At 40.4% G+C, this 20,588-nt stretch overlaps 1 protein-coding gene across 1 annotated transcript in view; it reads left to right on the top strand.

Annotated features, from left to right (window-relative positions):
• The window catches only part of PHEX (phosphate regulating endopeptidase X-linked), a 231,194-nt gene that overhangs the window by 65,730 nt on the left and 144,876 nt on the right, over window positions 1–20,588 (top strand). Inside the window, exons 8-11 of the mRNA XM_004382849.3 lie at window positions 2,969–3,052; window positions 4,953–5,098; window positions 11,485–11,578; window positions 13,675–13,803. Coding sequence (XP_004382906.1) covers window positions 2,969–3,052; window positions 4,953–5,098; window positions 11,485–11,578; window positions 13,675–13,803 — 453 coding nt within the window. The remainder of the gene's footprint in view (window positions 1–2,968; window positions 3,053–4,952; window positions 5,099–11,484; window positions 11,579–13,674; window positions 13,804–20,588) is intronic.

Raw genomic sequence — 20,588 nt, forward strand, 5'->3', positions numbered from 1 at the left:
TGGCTTGGGTCAGGCACACCTTAGTCTTCAAGGTGACATCTTTGCTTTTTAACACTTTAAAGAGGTCTTTTGCAGCAGATTTGCCCAATGCAATGCATCTTTTGATTTCTTGACTGCTGCTTCCATGGGTGTTGATTGTGGATCCAAGTAAAATGAAATCCTTCAATCTTTTCTCCATGTATCATAATGTTGCTTATTGGTCCAGTTGTGAAGATTTTTGTTTTCTTTATGTTGAGCTGTAATCCATACTGAAGGCTGTGGTCTTTGATCTTCATCAGTAAGTGCTTCAAGTCCTCTTCGCTTTCAGCAAGCAAGGTTGTGTCATCTGCATATTGCAGGTTGTTAATGAGTCTCCTCCAATCCTGATGCCACGTCCTTTTTAATATAGTCCAGCTTCTCGGATTATTTGCTCAGTATACAGATTGAATAAGTCTGGTGAAAGTATACAACCCTGATGCACACTTTCTGGCTTTAAATCACACAGTATCGCCTTGTTCTGTTGCAACGACTGCCTCTTGATCTATGTACAGGTTCCTCATGAGCACAGTTAAGTGTTCTGGAATTCCCATTCTTCCCAATGTTATCCATAATTTGTTATGATCCACACAGTCGAATGCTTGTGCATAGTCAATAAAACACAGGTAAACATCTTTCTGGTATTCTCTGCTTTCAGCCAAGATCCATCTGGCATCAGCAATGATATCCCTTGTTCCACGTCCTATTATGAATTAGGCTTGAATTTCTGGCAGTTCCCTGTTGATGTACTGCTGCAACCACTTTTGAATGATCTTCAGCAAAATTTTACTTGTGTGTGATATTAATGATATTGTCTTAGTCTGGGTTCTCTGGAAAAGCAAAACCAGTAAAGTGTATACATATATATATAGAGAGAGAGAGACAGAGAGAGAGAAAGTTATACCAAGGAAACAGCTCACTCAATTGTAGAGGATGGAACGTCCCAAGTCCATGGATCAGGATAGAGGCTTCTCCTGATTCATGTAGCTTCAGGGGCTGGTGAACCCAAAATTGGTAGGTTGGAGAGCAGGCCTCTTGCTCACAGGCTGTGAAGTTTGAAGAATCCCAAGATTGTCAGGCAAGACTGCAAGGCTTCTCCTGATTCATGTAGCTGCAGGGGCTGGTGAACCCAAGATCAGCAGGGAATCTGCTAGCTCAAGTCCCAAGAACTGGAGGTCAGAAGAACAAGAGGCAGCTGCAGGATCCAGAACAAGCCAAAAGCCTTGGCAAGGTGAGCAGGAAGGAAGTAGGCGGCAGAGTGTGGAGAGATGAAGGCTGAGGGCCGCCTGCCGGTACCACTCAGCAGATTCCATCATGAGGGTGATCACATATCAAATTTCAACAGGGAAGTGATCACAACATTATACAACTGCCAAAACACTGAGAATTGTGGCCCAGCCAAGCTGACACACAATCTTAACCATTACAGATATTGTTCGATAATTTCCACATACAGTTCGATCACTTTCTTTGGAATAGGCATAAATATGGATCTCTTCCAGTCAGTTGGCCAGGTAGCTGTCTTCCAAATTTCTTGGCATAAAGGAATGAGCACTTCCAGCACCGCATCCATTTGTTGAAACATCTCGACTGGTATTCTGTCAATTCCTGGAGCCTTGTTTTTCACCAATGCCTTCAGTGCAGCTTTGACCTCTTCCTTCATTACCATTGGTTCTTGATCATATGCTACCTCATGAAATGGTTGAACGTTGACCAATTCTTTTTGGTATAGTGACTCTGTGTATTCCTTTCATCTTCTTTTGTTGCTTCCTGTGTCGTTTAATATTTTCTCAGTAGAATCCTTCACTATTGCAACTCGAGGCTTGAATTTTTTCTTCAGTTCTTTCAGCTTGAGAAATGCCAAGCATGTTCTTCTCTTTTGTTTTCTATCTCCAGGTCTTTGCACATGCCATTATAATATGTTACTTTGTCTTCTCAAGCTGCCCTTTGAAATCTTCTGTTCAGCTCTTTTACTTGATCATTTCATTCATTTACTTTAGTTACTCAACATTCAAGAGCCAGTTTCAGAGTCTCTTCTGACATCCATTTTGGTCTTTTCCTTCTTTCCTGTCTTTTTAGTGACCGCTTGCTTTCTTCATGTATGATGTCCTTGTTGTCATTCCACAACTTGTGTGTTCTTCGGTCATTAGTGTTCAATGCGTCAAATCTATTCTTGAGATGGTCTCTAAATTCAGGTGAGATATATTCAAGGTCATACTTTGGCTCTTGTGGAGTTATGCTTTCCTTAGATTAGATTAAACACTATGAATTCTAGGAGCTTAGATTTGATGTTGGCAAAATGGTCAAGAGCATGAATGTTGGAAATGGAAAGAGTGTGAGAAGTCAGGGCTGGGGATGTGGATTTTGAAATGGATGTCTAGGTGGTAATTGAATCCATACCCTCAGCAGTGGTGCTCAAGGAATTTCAAGTCCAAAAAAATAGTAGGGGTGAGGGAAAATGAAGGTATTAGGTGTTGACAAAATTATAATGCGTAGAAGTGGTATCCTGATAGTCTACTTTTCTTTGGTGAAGATTTGACCCACTTTAGGGATGAAGGAATGGTCTTGCGGTTCATGAAATATTGAGGTCATTATCTGGAGACCACAGGTAAAAGTTGGATCTTTGCCTCAATCATCCAGCTTCAGTTTAACTGTCAAAACCTGACCTGCAGTAGTTTTTGCCTATACACATTATAGATGAGGCAAGGATTCCAGATAGTTCTTTTTGTACTGGGGAGGATATTTCACACTGAACAAGACATGCAAGTTTTTTTTTTCTCTTAATCTTAACCCTGCCTAAAGTGATGTCTTTTTTTCTCTCCCCTAGTTGAACACTATACCAAAGTCTTAAAGAACTTTATAATACTATGCAGATGTTTTTAGCACTTTTAGAAAGTAGTTGTGCATAAGAAATGGTCTATTTGAAACAATAACCAAAGTCTCTTCCCAACAGATAATGATTCCACATGAAAACCGAACCAGTGAGGCCATGTACAACAAAATGAACATTTCCGAACTGAGTGCTGTGATACCCCAGGTTGGTAAAAACTATCCAGGCAAGTCTGTCTTAACTGTTCATTTTACAAACGATTCATTTTATGTGTTTAAATGTTTGCCTTCTAAAACCAGCCAGTCTTTTTGGTTATTATCATCTTTGTTAACTATCACATATTGTGTCCCTTTTCTGTGCATCAATAAGGAATGCTTTCTGTTTCCAACAATAGCTTAAAAACTTAAAGCCTGTTTTCTTATATGACAAAAGTTTAAACATAGGTAATTGTTGGTATCGATTCACTTGTTTAACAATGTCAAAGACCCAAATTCTTTCTATCTTTCTACTCCACTCTCCTTAGTGTGTTCGTTTTTTGACTTCATGTTTGATGACCCATGGTTGCAAGATGGCTACCACAGCTCCATCTATCACATCTGCCATCAGGGCAGGAAGAAAGGGGAAGGGCCAGTGATGGAATATCCAACTCTTTTTATCAGGATAAACAAAAGCCTTTCCAAAATATCCCTAGATTTCTTCCTTTTATTTCCTTTTGAGTAGAATTGGGTCACATGGCCACCCTACCTACAGGAGAGTCTGGGTAAATAACTGGTTTCTCATTTCAGTAGTGGAGACAGGCAAGAGAGCAAAGATAGGAAATCACTTTTAGGGCAGCCAATCTAAGATAGTGACGCTCTGAAGAACGGAGACATGTTACCTTTTATTACTGGTTGTTTTCTCCTGTGTTTAGAAAGGCCATGTCAGAGAGAAGACCAGTGCTGTACTGGGGCATCTGCATCTGTGTGTATGCCAGTAAACAAATGAGGGAGTGAGGGAGCGTGAGTGAGTGAATGAGAGAGAGAGAAAGTGAGTGTGTGAATGCACGCCCATGTGCTCCATTACAAGATGTGAGGAGGGAGAGCACAGGATACAGGGAGACTACAAGAAGGAGGGAGGGAGAGTGTAGGAGGGAAGAAGGGGAGAAGGAGAGGGAGCAAGTGTGCATATTACTCTGTGAGCATTTGTGTTATCCCTGTGTAGGTGATACCAGAACACATGTTCCACTTATGATTAAGGCAATAGATCTAGGTGGCAATGATCAGGAGTTTATTTTCTAGATTTGAGCAGTTGCATCTTTAGCTAATTATTCGGTCTGAAATCACAAGCAGTGGGTTATGTCCAACCTACTCTATTTGCCTTTCTTCTCACTTGCTGCTTTAGTTTCCTAGGACTACCATACCAACATTCCATAAACTGGGTGGCTTATAAGGATAGAAATTTAATGTCTCACAGTTCTGGAGGCTGGAAGTCCAAATCTATGTACCTACCAGGTCATGCTCCCTTTGAAGGCTCTAAGGGGAAGATCCATTCTTATTTGGTTAATGAATTGTTTTTATTTCTTTATCACACTCTAGTTGTTGTTGTTAGTTGATGTCAAGTTGACTCCAACTCAGGGTGACCCCATGTGTGCAGAGTAGGACTGCTCCATAGGGTTTTCAAGGCTGTGACCTTTTGGAAGCAGATTGCCAGGCCTGTCTTCTGAGGTGCTTCTGGGTAGATTCAAATCACCAAACTTTTAGCTAGTAGTTGAGTACTTAACCATTTACACCACGCAGGGTTCCTGGGAAGATCCTTTCTTATCTCTCCCAGCTTTTGGTAGGGCCAGGCATTCCTTGGCTTATAATTGCATCTTCACATGGCTGTCTTCCCTCTCTTTCTTCTCTTCTTTATAATGATACCACTCATATTGGATTAGGATTCACCCTACTCCAGTATGACCTCATGTTAATTTAACTGATAATATCTTCAAAGACCCTTTTTCCAAACAAGGTTACATTCACAGGTACGAGGGGTTAGGATTTCAACATACCTTTTTGGAGGACACAGTACAATCTGCAACATTACCTAAGAGAGGTTATTTCACTCTCTCTTTTCTCTCTCTCTTCAGTTTGACTGGCTGGGCTACATCAAGAAGGTCATCGACATGAAACTCTACCCCCACCTGAAGGACATCAGCCCCTCAGAGGATGTGGTTGTCCGAGTCCCACAGTACTTTAAGGATTTGTTCAGGATCTTAGGCACTGAGAGGAAGAAGTAAGAACTGTCACATGAATTTTACTGAGACTTTTGTTTGTCCTTTAAATTATAAGAGTCTTCCTTCTCATGTCCTTTGGAAAATGTTTTTTAAAAAAATTACATCAAAGGAACCACAGGGAAAATCATGGTGCCATTTGTGACAAATGGGGCCAAACCGTTCTCTGGTGTAATTTACTTGCTGCAATGAGAACAAATACACAATATTCTCGCCCCTTATATCTGGCCTTTCTCCATACTGTTCTCTCTGAGGGCCTAAATTGTTTATCAGTTGTGGGAACTAGTAATATAATGATGTTATTTCCTGAGATTTCTACATGAATGTCTTCTTTTTTTCTAGTTCATTTTCGGTCTTCAGCTGCTTTTTTTTTTTCTGGTTTCTTTTTCAGCTCGTAAGTCACTTTGTGGCAATAAACCAAAATATCTACAATGAACAGATATAAGACCATTAGGAGAGCTGTAGAAAAATTGCACTAATGAAACAACTTCAGGAACTGTCAGGTTTTTTCTCATTTTCAAGAATGTTTTAGAATTTGTTGTTTTGCTGCTTTAGCACTACAGAGAAAGGAAATCCTAAAAATGCCGAGGAAAGAGAATTTTACGTGTTTATTGAGCCATTCATATTTGACTCCAGAGAATGAAGCACAGAAAGGTGAACTAGTTGACAAGGACAATTTACTAAGCTAATTGCTGGGCCAGGGTTACAAATCATATTCTCTTATTTGGACTCAGACAAGGCTATGTTGCCAGGAGGTATGTACAAGAGTCGTAGGAATAAATTTAACATCCATCCTCACCCATGGAAACACTTAGACACCTTTGAAGAGCAGCTGTTCTTTTTAATACGGTATTTTCTGATGATCAGAGCAATATATGTTCATTTGAAGAAAACATACAGAAAAGTAAACACACAGAAAAGGAAGAGAAGAAACAATAACTCTCTTGAAATTCTACCACTTAGAGATCAGCAGTGATTCTTTGAGCAATTTCTAAATGAAAATTTGGATCTAGAGGCAGGTGTGTGTGTATATATGGGTTTTTTTTCAGTTGCCATCAATTCAATTCTGACCCATGGTGACCCCATGTGTGTCAGAGTAGAACTGTGCTCCTAAAGGTTTTCAGTGGCTGTTTTTTCAGAAGTAGCTTGCCAGGCCTTTCTTCTGAGGTGCTTCTGAGTGGACGTGAGCTGCCAACCTTTTAGTTAGCAGCGGAGTGTGTTAACTGTTGGCACCACCCCTTGTTATTCAAAGTGTGCTGTATGGATCAGTACTACCAGCAGCATTACATTGGGCCCTTGTTAAAAATACAGATCCCAAGCCCCCTCTTCATAGAGTCTGATATAGTAGATCTGGGGTGAGGCCCAGGAATCGGTATTTTTAACAAGTGCTCTAGGAAAGTCTTATGATTAGGTTTTGGGGGGAATCACTGCATTAGAAGACTTGTTTGTAGGTACTTTCTAGCTCTGAAACACCATAAAATACAGCCCAAATGATTCTCTACTCATATTTCATTGAGTTACTTGGCACATTTAAAATTTTGGTGGTAATTTCAGTTGGAAGGTGAAGTTTGCCATTCATTCTTTAGCAACTAATGAGCTAATTTCTTCTAGTGTCTGTGTTACCTTTAGTTGTAAGGTAGTAGGTACTTTTGGAAATTGCATTAATTTGATTTCCAAAGCAGCCTAATTTACAGCCAGGGGAAAGATTGGGCCTTGGTTTACTGTATTAGAAAAAAATCATCTATATGGTAATGATTATTGCAGGACATTTCATAACAAAAGGGACCAGGAAAGACTGTGATTAGAGGGAATTTTAATCTGGTTCTTGTCAAAATGGTAACTTGGACAAATATAAATATAGTGAATGACAATAGAAGAACATATAGGTAGAAAAGTTACCTGCAGATTTTATTTACATATAAAACTTTATTTTAAAATAAAGACAAAAACAAACGTCTTTCACATAGTTGTTTACTGCTCAACAACCAATTGTATTCTGTGTATTCTTGCGAGATTTCCAGACACTGTATACATCTTGAGAATATTGATAATAATACTTTATTTGCATAGCATAGTAAGCTTTTTTACGTTGCTAATCACGTTTGATCCTCACTCGTTTGGCGTTGCAAGGGTGGTCAAGGAAATGTTCTCCTGGGTTCCCATAGAGTTGTCGTGGGAAGCAAAGAAGGTATTTTATCATCGCTTAAACGCAATACAAATATAAGCTGGCACTAATTGAGAATGGGGCCGCTAACATTTCTTTTAAAAAAAATCTTCTGAGACAGAGACTTTAGGAAATGATTTCATGTTACTCTCTTAGTGATGGGTTCTCTGCTGGGCTGCTTTGCTTTCCTCTACTTTATTTATTGCTATTTGGGAAAATTAATGTTCTGCTGAAAATGCTTTTGAGGAAAAAAAAAAGAGCGATTATGTGTTACTTTCAAGGACTATTGTTGAGTCTGATTTTTGGTTTTGTTTTTTTGATGTATCTGAGCATTAGGTGGCAGTGATTCAATCAGTATGATCATATCTGTGCCAGGCATGGTAATGTTAGCACTCCAGAGTGGCGCGCCACAGCGTCCTGTCAGTATATTTATGCCACATGGAGAAACTCATCAGCACCATTGTCTCGCTGAGCGAGCTTCCCCACATTCCACCTTCCAGCTCTCACAGGTCTTGTTATGCGACTGCATCTTATCTTAGTAATGCCCTGGCCATGAAGGCCTCACACGCTATTCTTTTTTTGTACCCTACCCACAGGTTTCTGTAAAGTGCCACTGTTGGAGTGTTTTGGGGCCTGTGTGACTGGCCAGGAAATCTTTGCTGGATTAAAGGTGTTACTTCATCCCTTGTAGGCAGTGAAAAGCAGACGGACTTTTGAGTCAGAATCACCTGGACCTGGTTTAATATCCATGCCTTATTACCAACCTATTACCATCGAGTGGATTCTGACTCACAGGGACCCTATAGGACAGAGTAGAACTGCCCCCATAGAATTTCCAAGGCTGTAATCTTTACAGAAGCAGACTGCCACATCTTTCTCCTGCGGAGCAGCTGGTGGGTTCAAACCACCGACCTTTCAATTAGCAGTCGAGTGCTTTAACCACTGCGCAACCAGGGTTCCTTTCCCTTATTACAGTGGTTCTCAAACTTGGCTGCACATTGGAATTAGCTGGGGAGATTTAAAGACAATACTTACACTGGGTTCCACCCTAGAGATCCTGATGTAATTGGTCTGGGGCAGCCTGGACATCTGGACTTTTAAAGCTCCCCAGTTGAATCTACGAAGGTTGAGTCCCATGACTATGATTATGAGGAGTTACTTAATGGTTCTAGGCCTCAACTTTTCTTACACGTCAAATGGATGTAATACTATCTCTCCTATAACGGTGAGGGTTACAGATAATGTGAGATGTCTACCTAGTATGATTTCAGGGGAGCTGGAAAGGCCCACACTTCTAAAACCCGAACATACATCCTCTATACTGTCTCTTCCACTGCAACTATGAAGTCCCATTCGAACTACTTCCTTACTTAGTCTGGCTCATCACTGTCCTTTTGAGAGAATCTGTTTTGAATTCATTAGGGACATTTGCTGGCTGTTGACCTTCTAATCTGCACATGTGGATCCAGCATAGCTCTCACAGCCAGCAAGCAGTATTTTGAGACTGATGAACATATAGACCTTGTGTGAGGGTCAGGATCTGACTATTAATGTTCTAGACACTGGGTCTTGATTGCTGCCTGTGTCTCCCCAGTGTAGCTAGCTTCCCCGTCCACCTCCTCAAGTGATGGCTCTGCTCACCCTCCCCTCCAACACATCAGCTTATTCCCACATTATTTAGCCTGTCCAGAATTCATGTTCCTGCATCACACACCAAAATCTTCCAACCTTTAGGCACAGCTCAAGCCCCGTCCTTCTCATGAGGCCTACCACTATCCCCCAGTTTGAGGTGTGCCCCCTTTGGTGAGGTGTCTGGCACACACTTCGTGTGCCTCTCTTTTGGATGCTAGGGTCTGCAAAATCAGTATTTATGTGCTTGCCTCATCTCCCCTGCTCAGCTGAAAGTTTCTGGAGATCAGGGACTGTATCTTTCTTACCTTTCCATCTTCCCAACACCTAGAACTAGTAGTACATATCTGGGAACTCAGGAGGTGTTGGCTGAGTGAATGAAAGAAGGATCCCTTACGTACTTATAGTGTGTCTCTTAAATTAAAAAACCTGATTATACCAACAGCCCAAATCTGAAGTCCTGTGTCTCCAACTAGACTCTTAAATTCCCTGACTGAGGGGTTGGGTTCCTATTGCTTTACATTCCTCATGGCATCTGGCATAATAGTTGGCCAACAGGAAGTGCTCAATGAACACTTCTTGTGTGGCTCAGGAGTAGAGATGTGAACTCAAAAGCTCCAAAGGACTGACTGAAAACCACATACTTATTGTAGTGGTCTCAACAGAGCATGGATGAGGGCTGGGTGTTGCTGGTTAGAGCAGTGGTCTCCAAAGGGGAGTGTGCATACCCCAACACAATCCACTGAGTCCAAGACAATTTTAGAACTTTTATATATCTTTGTTTTTTTTTATTTAAAAGATAATTAGGTTTTACTGAGTTCTAATCGGTAGATAGGCATGGACACTTCATGTGATGCATACAATGTACATGATGGGGGAGGTGTCACCTTCACTTGTTTGTTTTCATTTGATATGTTGAAAATAATGTTAAACAATTTACACGTTACCTGTAGGTTTATGGATTTTATTATTTAGTTTAAACTAGGAGCCCTGGTAGCGCAGTGGTTAAGTGTTTGGCTGCTAACCAAAGGTCGGCAGTTCAAATCTACCAGCTGCTCCTTGGAAACCCTATGGGGCAGTTCTACTCTGTCCTATAGGGTTGCTATTAGTCAGAATTGACTCAACGGCAATGAGTTTTTGATGGGTTAGTTTAAACTAATCCTCACAAAATGGACAAGTGGCTTAAAAAATTCTTGCAGAGAAACAGAAATCAAAACTGTTATTAATGATGTAAACCACAAGTGAATGGCAAGAAAATGGCCAAAGTGACCCTCCTCCCACTCTAGTATGCCATCTCGGTTAGCCAGATGACAAGGTAAAAACTATGGTGGTCTAACCAGATCTGAAGAGAATATGGTCCAAAAAGTTTGAAATAGTCAAGAAGACTATTTGACATGTGGATTTACATCCACTGTCATCATTGTATAAACCTAATCCTTTGTGGATAATGTGTCTTGTAGAATTAACTATTGGTACTTGAAGGATTAACTAATGATTTTAAAAAAATTTTTGTTTCTTTTTTCCTCATCTTTCTAAATTTCTATTTCTGTATTTGTTTAAAAATGGCCCTAATATATTTGTCCATTAGTATATCTCTATATAAATTAAAATAAATATGCATATATTGGGTATATATGCTGAAAAATATTTTAATTCAGAGGAGTGTGTGTCTATTAGGTTAGAGCACCATGCAAACAAGGGTGTGGGTTGTTCTCGATGGGCCAGCTAGCATGTCACACTGCTCTCACATGACTGGCTGACCCCAGAGCCTTCTCAGGAATGTGTGTTATTAGTCACCATGGTAACAGCACAGCTGGAAGGGGATGGGTCATTAAAAATCCATCATCACTATTAAGTTAGAAATGAACTTAGATCACACATCCTTCTGAGGTCAGGGCATGTTTTGTTTATAGAGAAGGCAACACTAGCAGATTTTTAACAATATGTATTATGGGCATTACATGAGTGTGTGGGGTTGTTCGTATATTTGGAAGTGAATAATGACAAAAAAATCTAGAACCTACTCTTTGGCAAGCATTTTATCATTTATTTTAACTTCACAATAACCTAGTGACCATCCTTGTTGTATGATAAGGAAAGGTAAAATCTGAGAGCCTAAGTGACATGCTCAAGGTCATATATGTAATCAGTATGGAACCAGGGTGCAAAACTAGATAATTGGTATTAGCCGATATATTGCTGTTTGTTTCAAGAGGCAAAGGGTACATTTGCATCTTATGAAGTCACCTAATAATTGGAAGGTATTGACAATTTCTAGACATGGAAGGCTGAGCAACAGCAGACTCTATGCCTTTAGAGGGAAAGCAAAATGTTTACTCTGAGGCCTGGGGCTGGAATCTTTGTTTCATCTGTCTGTATTAGGTTGTGAAAAGCAAGCCAATTTTGGACACTTCTGGTTCAGCTTATTGACACTGCATCATTTTAATGTCATTTTCTCAAGTGAAAGTTCTGCATTTTTGCATAAGCAAGAGGTTCCTCTGGGGAAGCTTTGCCAACAATTTTTCCCAAGCTGCTCTGCAGAGCATCAGATATTGACCTAAAATACAATAAATGCTCATCTCTCTCTGTTAACAGGACCATTGCCAACTATTTGGTGTGGAGGATGGTTTATTCCAGAATTCCAAACCTCAGCAGGCGCTTCCAGTATAGGTGGCTGGAATTCTCAAGGGTAAGTTTAAGGAGGTGGCAATGTTACATCACTGGATAACTTTACATTGCCGGAACAATCTGTACATGAACTGATCCAAGGAAAATTAGCTTTACGGATTGGAGAGGGGGAATTTTACAATCTAAGCTCTACTTTTTGTTTGTTTGTTTTTTGCTTCTTTCTTTCTATTGAGGTATAACTTACATATAGTAAAGTACACTCAAGCTCTACTTTGATGGGACAATATAAAGGTATTTAGAATGATTCTTGGGGCCATCACATTGCTTTCAAACTCTCCCCCTCTTAACAACTTATTTCCATTTCTTTTCAGCATTTATAGCTGGGTCATTGTAATTATAGTTACAATATTTCTTAGTGATATACTTGTAACTGTCTTTTATTTTCAGTATTCTGAATATTCAAAATGGACTTGATATATGTAATGGATGATAGTTCCATCTTTACTTTTGGGGTAGAGTTTTGTCTTTAACTCTGCCTAGATCTTTAATCTTTAAAACTGTCCTAATTCTGCTAGGCCAAATAGGCCTAAACTTAGTCTCCTCTGAGACCTTACTCAACTACCTGAGATGCTTTTCTTCACCCCCCTCACCTGATTCTTTGATCTTTGCTTCTCTCCCATTCTTGTTACCCTCTTAACTTATATAGATGTTACTCTTTTCCCCTTTGTTTTTGAGGCTTTTGTCTGAATAATTCTCCAATGCTCACCACTAGAGGGCTTAAGGATTTTGTGATTTGTTTTTTGGTGATATTTTAAGTTTATTTAAGTTTTCTTTCCATTTAAAATTAAGTGAATGGTGACTCTTATTACCTATGATTTCATCAAACAGATGTTTTAGAAAGATTCTTAGTGGGTCATTACTCTTGAGAAGTAACTCAGTCATTTCCAATATATTTTGGCCCTATAAAATCACTAGAATATTAAGCTTTATAGAGAACAGCATAAAACAACTATATATATTTAGGTTACATCAAAGGGTTAAGCTGGGAAAAAGTAGATTTTATGTGCATGCGTATGTGCGTGCGTGTGTATTTTTAACTCCTATGGATCACATAAAAGATGGTATCCAGCTGCTTTCCACCCCCACTGTGAAGAAAATAAGAGAGAGGTGTAAGAAGTAGTGTGTGAAAATTTGAGGTTAGGTACGAGGGGATGTTTCTTGAGTGTGAAGTGCTAAATATAATACTGAATTGCCAAAGAAGGTTGTAGGATCTCTTTCTCTAGAGGTTTTAAAAATAGATTCATTTCTTAACTCTGGGAGGGATTGTGCTACCAGAAAGTAGAGGAAGAATAGATGAACTTCAGTGTTAATCCTGTTTGCTCTGTACAAATAACCTCTGTCTAAAATTGTGCAAGGGGCTCCTCAGGCCACCATTCGCAGGCATTCCTCTCACGTTGCATTTTGAGTACTCCTCCAGGCCTCCTTCCCCCCACCCCCGCAAACCTCCAAGGGCAAGTTAAACTATATTTATTTCTCTGATTTCATCCCCAAGAGTAAACCTTTGAGCTTTCCAAGTCCTACTTTGGGACCTCTTCACTTGTTTACCAAAAAAAAAAAAAAAAAAAAAAAAAAAATTTTTTTTAATGGTATGATCGAGACAGATGGGAAAAGTGTTTACATCTATATTTTACTTGGTTACCAGTGTGTTCTTTGCTATGACACATTGTAAATATGTTCCCTGGGTTGTGCATGCTAGTCGACATTCTCCTGGTCAGCACTGGGAGTGTACTACCCAGAGCAAGGAAACTCCCTTTGCATATGAACTGTGATCATTCCTATTGATTCTAGACCCTTCCTGGTGGAACTTTAGTTCTCGGTAGATATCAAATACTATAAGAGCACTCGGACAGCATCCCCACATCCCTATGTTGTCAAAACGTTTAATGGGCAAGATTGGAAGAAAAGGAGAAATACATAATTTTTCACTGTGAAAACATTTTCATCTGATTTCGCTTTTGGCTCTATGATCTGACCCAGGCATACAGGTTGGAGTGTGCAATGTTTTGTAGACTGTGCTTTCTTCAGGTTGTTTGAATTTTCTTCATCTCTAGGTTTTCTCCCAAGTGAAACTCTATCTGGATCAATTATCTCCCACAGGTAATCCAAGGGACCACAGCTTTGTTGCCTCAGTGGGACAAATGTGTAAACTTTATCGAAAGCGCCCTCCCTTACGTTGTTGGAAAAATGTTTGTGGATGTGCACTTCCAGGAAGATAAGAAGGAGATGGTAAGTCCTGCTCCCCAGTCGGTGAAGTTGAAGTCAATAGGCCAATGTCAGCCTTCCAGCTCTTCAAGGGATGAGTTTAGATAACAGCTTTGCTTCCAAGAGGAATTCCTGCAGTACAATATTAACTAAGAACTCAAACATACACAAATTGTAGACAGTAGTCATGAAAATTAAGGAATCTTAGAAGTGAGAAAACGAACATGAAACCATGCCACATAAAGTCAGTTTATCTTGGAGAAGTCAAATATTTGAAGTTAATGCTTAGGGAAAGAGAGGGCCCTAGATCATTTTATGACTGGATGTTTGAACTTTTGTAATTACAAATGATAGAGGTTTTCTACCAGGTCCCTTTGTTTTAGAGATGAGAAAACTGGCGGCCCAGTGATGAAGGGACTTGTAATGTATTTAACAACTGTTAACTGGTGCAGAAATAGAAATAAAATGCAACTTTCCTCTCCTCTTCTTATATCATACTGTTTTCCTAAAAACTTCAGAGGGGTGACATTTAACTGCACAGAAAAGACTCTGTGGCTACTTTTCTCGCAAACAAATGAAAAACCCTTTGATTTTGGAAATTTCTAAACATATATAAAAGTAGAAAGAATAGTGTAATGAACGTCCATATACCTATTGTCTGTGGCTATTTTTAATTGCTGTAATGGAAGTAATGACCCAGCCAGATACATCAACTAATAAACGCTGAGATTTAGTTTCATTCGTTTATTCTACAAATAATTATTGAACACCTATTATATGCCAAGCACTATTCTAGGCACTTGGGATACAGCAGAAAACAAAACAAAGATCCCTGCCCTCACAGAGCTTACATTCTAATGGGGGCAACAGACAATACAAAATAACACAATACATAAATTAACAAGTGTGCTCAAAGACAATAAGGACTCTGGAAAAAATAAAAGGGAGATCAGGGTCAAGAGCAATCGGGAGTGTTGGAGGAGTATGTACGGGTAGTGGGTTGTAGGATTAAAGTAGGATGGTCAGGGAAAGCCTCAATGTGAAGATGACATTTGGCAAAGATTTGAAGGAGGTGAGAGAATTAGATGTGGTAGATATCTGAGAGAAGAGTGTTCCAGTCAAAAAGGACAGCTAGTGCAAAGCCCCTAAGGCAGGAATGTGCCTGGAGTGGTCCAGGAATAGCAAGGGAGGTCACGTGGCTGGAGCAGAATGAGCGAAGAGGAGAGGCAGTGAGGTCAGAGTGGTAACAGAGGGGTGGTGGGATTTTGTAAGGCCTTGTAGGCCATAGTAAGAATGTTAGGTCCAGGTTGTTGAAATGGGAAGCTATTGCAGGGTTTTGAGAAGAGGCCTGACATGATCTGACCTTATGTTGAAAGGATCACTCTGGCTGCTGTGTTGAGAGAGACTGTAGAGGGTCAAGTGTAAAAGCAGAGAGATCAATTAGGAGACTTTTGGAGGGACCAGGCCAGAGATGATGGTGGCTTGGACCAGGTGGTAGCAGTAGAAGCCATGAGAAGTGGTTGGATTCTGAGTACATTCTAGAGTACCAAAAAAACCAAACCCGTTGCCATCAAGTTGATTCCGACTCATAGCACCCTATAGGACAGAGTAGAACTGCCCCATAGGGTTTCCAAGGAGAATCTGGTGGATTTGAACTGCCAACCTTTTGGTTAGCAGCTGAACTCTTAACCACTACACCACCAGGGTTTCCTTCTGGAGAGTAGAACCAACATAATTTGCTGATAGAATGGATGAGGGATCTGAGAGTAGGAGAGTTTTTGAGTCTGAGTGAATGGAAGTATGCTGTTAACTGAGAAGGGGAATACTGTGGGAGGATCAGTAGTTTAGTTTTGGACTTGTTGAGTTTGAGATGTTATTAGATTTCGAAGTGGAAATGTCAAGGAGGCAGTTGGGTATATGAGTCTGTAGTTCAGGAGAGAGGTCAGGGCTGGAGACTGAAATTTGAGAGCCATTAGTGTATATAAAATTGGGTAAGATCTCTAAGAGAGTGAGTGTGAGAAAGAGAAGGAGGCCAAGGACTAAGGAACCAGCCAAGGAGACTGAGAAGGAGCGACCAGTTAGGCAGGAAGAAAAGCAAGAGAGTCTGGTGTTCTGGAAGCCAAGTGAGGAAAGTGTATCAACAGGAGGGAGTGATCACCTGTGCCAAATGCTGCTGAGGGGTCAGGTAAGATGAAGACTGACCATTGGATTTAGTAACATGGTGCTCATCAGTGATGTTGAGAGCTGTTTTGGTAAAGTGGTGGGGGCAAAAGCTTGATTGAAAGGGGTTCGAGAAAGAATAGAAGGTAACTGGAAGTAGTCAGCAAAGACATTTTTTTTTTGTAATGAGTTTTGCCGTAAAAGAGAGCAGAAGAATGGGATGGTAGAGTTGGGGTCAAGAAAAGGTTTTTCTTAAGATAAGACAAATATCAGCATGTTTACATGCTGTTGGAGAGTAGGAAAAATTGATGCTATAAGAGAGAAAGTGGAGAATTGCTGGAGTGGTGTCTTTGAGTTGGCAAAAAGAGTGGGCGCTAGTGTGTAAGTGGAGGGACTGGCTTTGGATAGAAGCATGGATGGCTCATTTATGGCAACACAGTGAAGGCAAAGTTTGTGGGTGCAGATGCTGGTAGGTGGGTAGGCAGCAGTGGTGGTAGAGGTCTGTCCGTAGGCATTCTCTTCTGAGTCTTCAGTTTTCTCAGTGAAATAGGAAGAAAGGTCATCAAATGAGAGTGAGGATGGGAGAGCAGATGTTGAAGATTGAAGAAGAGAGGAGAAGGTGTGAAATAGTGCGCCAGGAATGTGGGAGAGTGAATAAACTGAGGAAACACAGTATGGCGGCCTTGAGGCAGTAATGATCTAGGTGAGGCTCAAGGTCACAAGAGACTAGTCATCAGAACAGTGTGTTTTTCTTCATCTATTTCAGCTGCATTGAAGGAGATAGTGTATTTTGAACTAGAAATTTGGATTTAGCCAGTTTTTTTTGGTGGCATTTTCTTCTTTGTGATGAATTATATTTCACAAACGGCATGAAACAAAATATCCCAGTGTGATTAACTAATAACAATCCATGTAGTCGATCAGATATGAATATATGAGCAGCTTGGATGTGAGTGCTTAATAAATACTGGATTTAAAGGCAAAGACATGAAGTCTGTTAAGTCGTGATAATTCCAATGGTTGCTATTATGTACTGATACATAATAATATCAAATAATTGGTATTATATACTTATACATAATACACAATTATATATTATATGCTGGAGTTTGCTTTAGAATCCCATAAATCTAAGAATATTTACCTCTGTTAATTTTTTTCAACTGTCTTTTAATACTTTGGAGAATTTTCTGCAAAGTTTGAGACTTTATATTAAACTTGAAAGTTCTCTTCTTACAAATAATTCCACAGAGGATTAATGTCTTATTTCAAAGTACTCAATATCCTCTTGTGTCTTTTTCACTCCTTGGTTGGAGTAAATGGAGGGAAGACTGATCAGATAATCACAGTGGTAACATTATAAGCTCTGGAAAGAATATAAAAACAAGGGATAGTGGAGGGTTTTTTTTTTTAATATAGCAGGAGTTTTTGGGTTTTTTTTGGCAGTAGAAGAATTTTAAGTAATATGAAAGGCATGTGGATTAAATTGTTTTTCTCAGTTTTAGCGTGAATGCCCATTTTTCATGTGTCAGGGTGTGACGTTCTAAAATAAAGTTGATTTTGGCATTCCCCCTACCTTATTTTGATGTACATGGGGGTTGCGTGATAGTTACACAGATACTCATCTATTCTACATGAAATAATTTGCCTCCGTTGTGCTGAAGCTAATTGCCTCAGGGAATACTTAAGCTGGAAACTTACAAGAGAGAAATATCCTGGCTTTTTATAGCCTTGTTACAGGGCTCCCATGCAAGAACCACCTGGAACCACTGATTTACTTGAAAAACATTCTGTATTATTAGCTACAGCCCAAAGAAAAAGAAAAATAGAAAGATCCCCAACAGGACACATTTCAGAGGCTCTAACTCAAAAGAAAGGCTGCCATTGTTTTATCTACAAAAAAGTTTGTTAAGCAAATGAGTACCATCAGAAGGTTAAACTTCAGATACTTCTCAAACTTTGAGGTGCACAAGAATAGCTTGAGGATCTTGCTGTTAAAATGCAGATTATGATTGGGTGTAGAGTAGGACCCAGGAATTTGCATGTCTGACAGGCTCCAAAGGAACCCTGGTGGCACAGTGGTTAAGTGCTGGGCTGCTAGTAGTTTGAACCCACCAGCAATTCCATGGGAGAAAGATGTGGCAGTCTGCTTCCATAAAGATTACAGCCTTGGAAACACTATGGGACAGTTCTACTCTGTCCTATAGGGTTGCTATGAGTTGGCATCCACTCGACCGCAATGGGTTAACAGGTTTCCCCAGGTGATAGTGATGCTGCTGATGTTGCTCCAGGGACCTTTTTTGAGTAGCAAGAGCTTAGCATCATTCATTTGTTTGTAAACAGTTATCACCAATAATATTAATAATAATAAAAATAAAAACAAGCCCTGGCGATTCATGCGATCAGGTCAGGACAGTTGACTTGGACAGCAATACTCCATTTACCAAAACCGGTTGCATTAGTGCAAGTAACTGTTTCAATTTTCAGACCATTGAAAATTTTTGTAATTCAGATTGGCTTAAATGGACCATGCTAAATCCTGTGTGAAGGCCTCCAGGGTCGTTTGTTTTGCTGAACTATTTAGTCCTTTGAAAACTGGGGCCTAGGTTCCTCCACGGGATTCCCTGCTTCTCCTCAGTATCCCTGTTTAGAGCATCTATAGAGCCTCTTAATGGTGGGGCTGGCCCAAGTGCCTCTGGTTGGTACTGGTACCAGTGTTAGAGAGGGTGAATGGGGGAGAGCAATTCACTTTGAGGCTTCCTATGTAGAGGAGAAAGTATTTTCCCCTGTAGATATGTGGCTGTTAATGACAGATTTAAACACCTACCTACCAGAATGTTCTTCCTTTTCACTGGGGAACACATAATTCCATGCTATTATTTCTTTATGACTTCCCTTGTGCAAGTATGTGTGCACACACACACACATGCACCCCCCACACCCAGACCACACACAGACACAGACACACACATACACACTCTTTCCCTTCTTCTCTCCCTCTCAACTCATTCACTCACACATAACTATGGGATGCTTGCAAATTTAGTTAGAAATGGGAAGAATAGTGTGTAGAAGGGAAGAGTCCTTCAATAGAAAGCCATCGAGAGAGGTCATATAGACCAATCTCCTGCCTTTCAGTGGAACAGGGCTTTAACCCCTGTGGGATGGCTACAAGCCTTGCTAGCACTTGAGCGACAGGCCAGTGGAGTAAGAGTAGTGAGTTGCAGAACTCTATGGGCAGTTGTCTTTGTGGTCTAAAGTAGCACTGTCCAATAGAGCTGTAATGTGACCCACGTATGTAATTTAAAATGTTCTAGTAGCCATATTAAAAAAGTAAAAAGAAACAGCTGAAATTAATTTTAATATTTTGTTTAACCCAGTATATGTAAAGTGTTATCATTTCAACAAGTAATTAACATAAAATTTTAATGTGAGAGTTTATATTCTTTATTTTGTACAAAATCCTTGAAATCCCATGTGTATTTTATACTTATAACCCGTGTCAATTTGAACTAACCACGTTTCAAGTGTTCAGTCGCCACATCTGGCTAAGTGGCTACCATATTGGAGAGTGCAAGTTTAAACAATTGAAGAAGGATCCTTGGAGTTCCACCTGGCAGGTCTAAGTCCCTGGTGAGAGGGTGCTAGTAGTAAGAACTTGGAGGGTGGGGTTGTTGGTCCCTGACCAACTGGGTTTCTTGGAGGGCTCTAATATCAGAGGGGAAGGACTCAAGAACACGCCAGGGGCCGTGGCCTGGGAACAGGGGTGGGAGTTGGAGTTAGACTGCTACTGGGTGACGATCTTTCAGGTTCTCTGGGATACCAGGCTTAGGGGAGGAGACAAATTCCAGACCTACTCTGAGGCAAGCAGAGTAGGCTTGGTTCTGATCGGCTTAGAGATTGGGTGGGATGGAGTCCGCAATTTAAAGATATTCTGTGCCTTGAAGGTACGCAGGACTCAGTCAAGCTGAAAGCTAGGGGCCCAAAGCTCAAATACTCTCGCAGCCAGTAAGTAACATTAAATAACATACTTGAGTAAAGCTGGCTGGGTGTAGGTACAAACCAGGGCAAGTACGGTGATAAACGGCAAATGACTCTTGACCTCTGTGTCTGGGACACAATAGTGGTGAACTGGAGTGAATGTGCTATTCAGGATTCAGCTAAGACTTAACTCCTGCCAACTTTTTTTTTTAAAATTGTACTTTAGATGAAGGTTTACAGAGCAAATTAGTTTCTCAGTAAACAATTAATATACATGTTGTTTTGTGACATTGGTTGCCAACCCCACGACATGTCAACACCCTCCCCTTCTCGACCTTAGGTTCCCTGTTACCAGCTTTCCTGTCCCCTCCTGCCTTCTCGTCCTTGCCCCTGAGCTGGTGTGCCCATTTAGTCTCATTTTGTTTTATGAACCTGTCTAATCTTTGGCTGAAGGGTGAACCTCTGGAGTGACTTCAGTACTGAGTTAAAAGGGTGTCTGGGGGCCATACTCTTGGGGTTTCTCCAGTCTCTGTCAGACCAGTAAGTCTGGTCTTTTTTTTTTTTTTGTGAGTTAGAATTTTGTTCTATATTTTTCTCCAGCTCTGTCTGGGACCCTCTCTTGTGATCCCTGTCAGAGCAGTCAGTGGTGGTAGCCGGGCACCATCTAG

The sequence above is a fragment of the Trichechus manatus genome, unplaced genomic scaffold (assembly GCF_000243295.1).
Source record: "Trichechus manatus latirostris isolate Lorelei unplaced genomic scaffold, TriManLat1.0 scaffold00100, whole genome shotgun sequence".
NCBI classification, from domain to species: domain Eukaryota; kingdom Metazoa; phylum Chordata; class Mammalia; order Sirenia; family Trichechidae; genus Trichechus; species Trichechus manatus.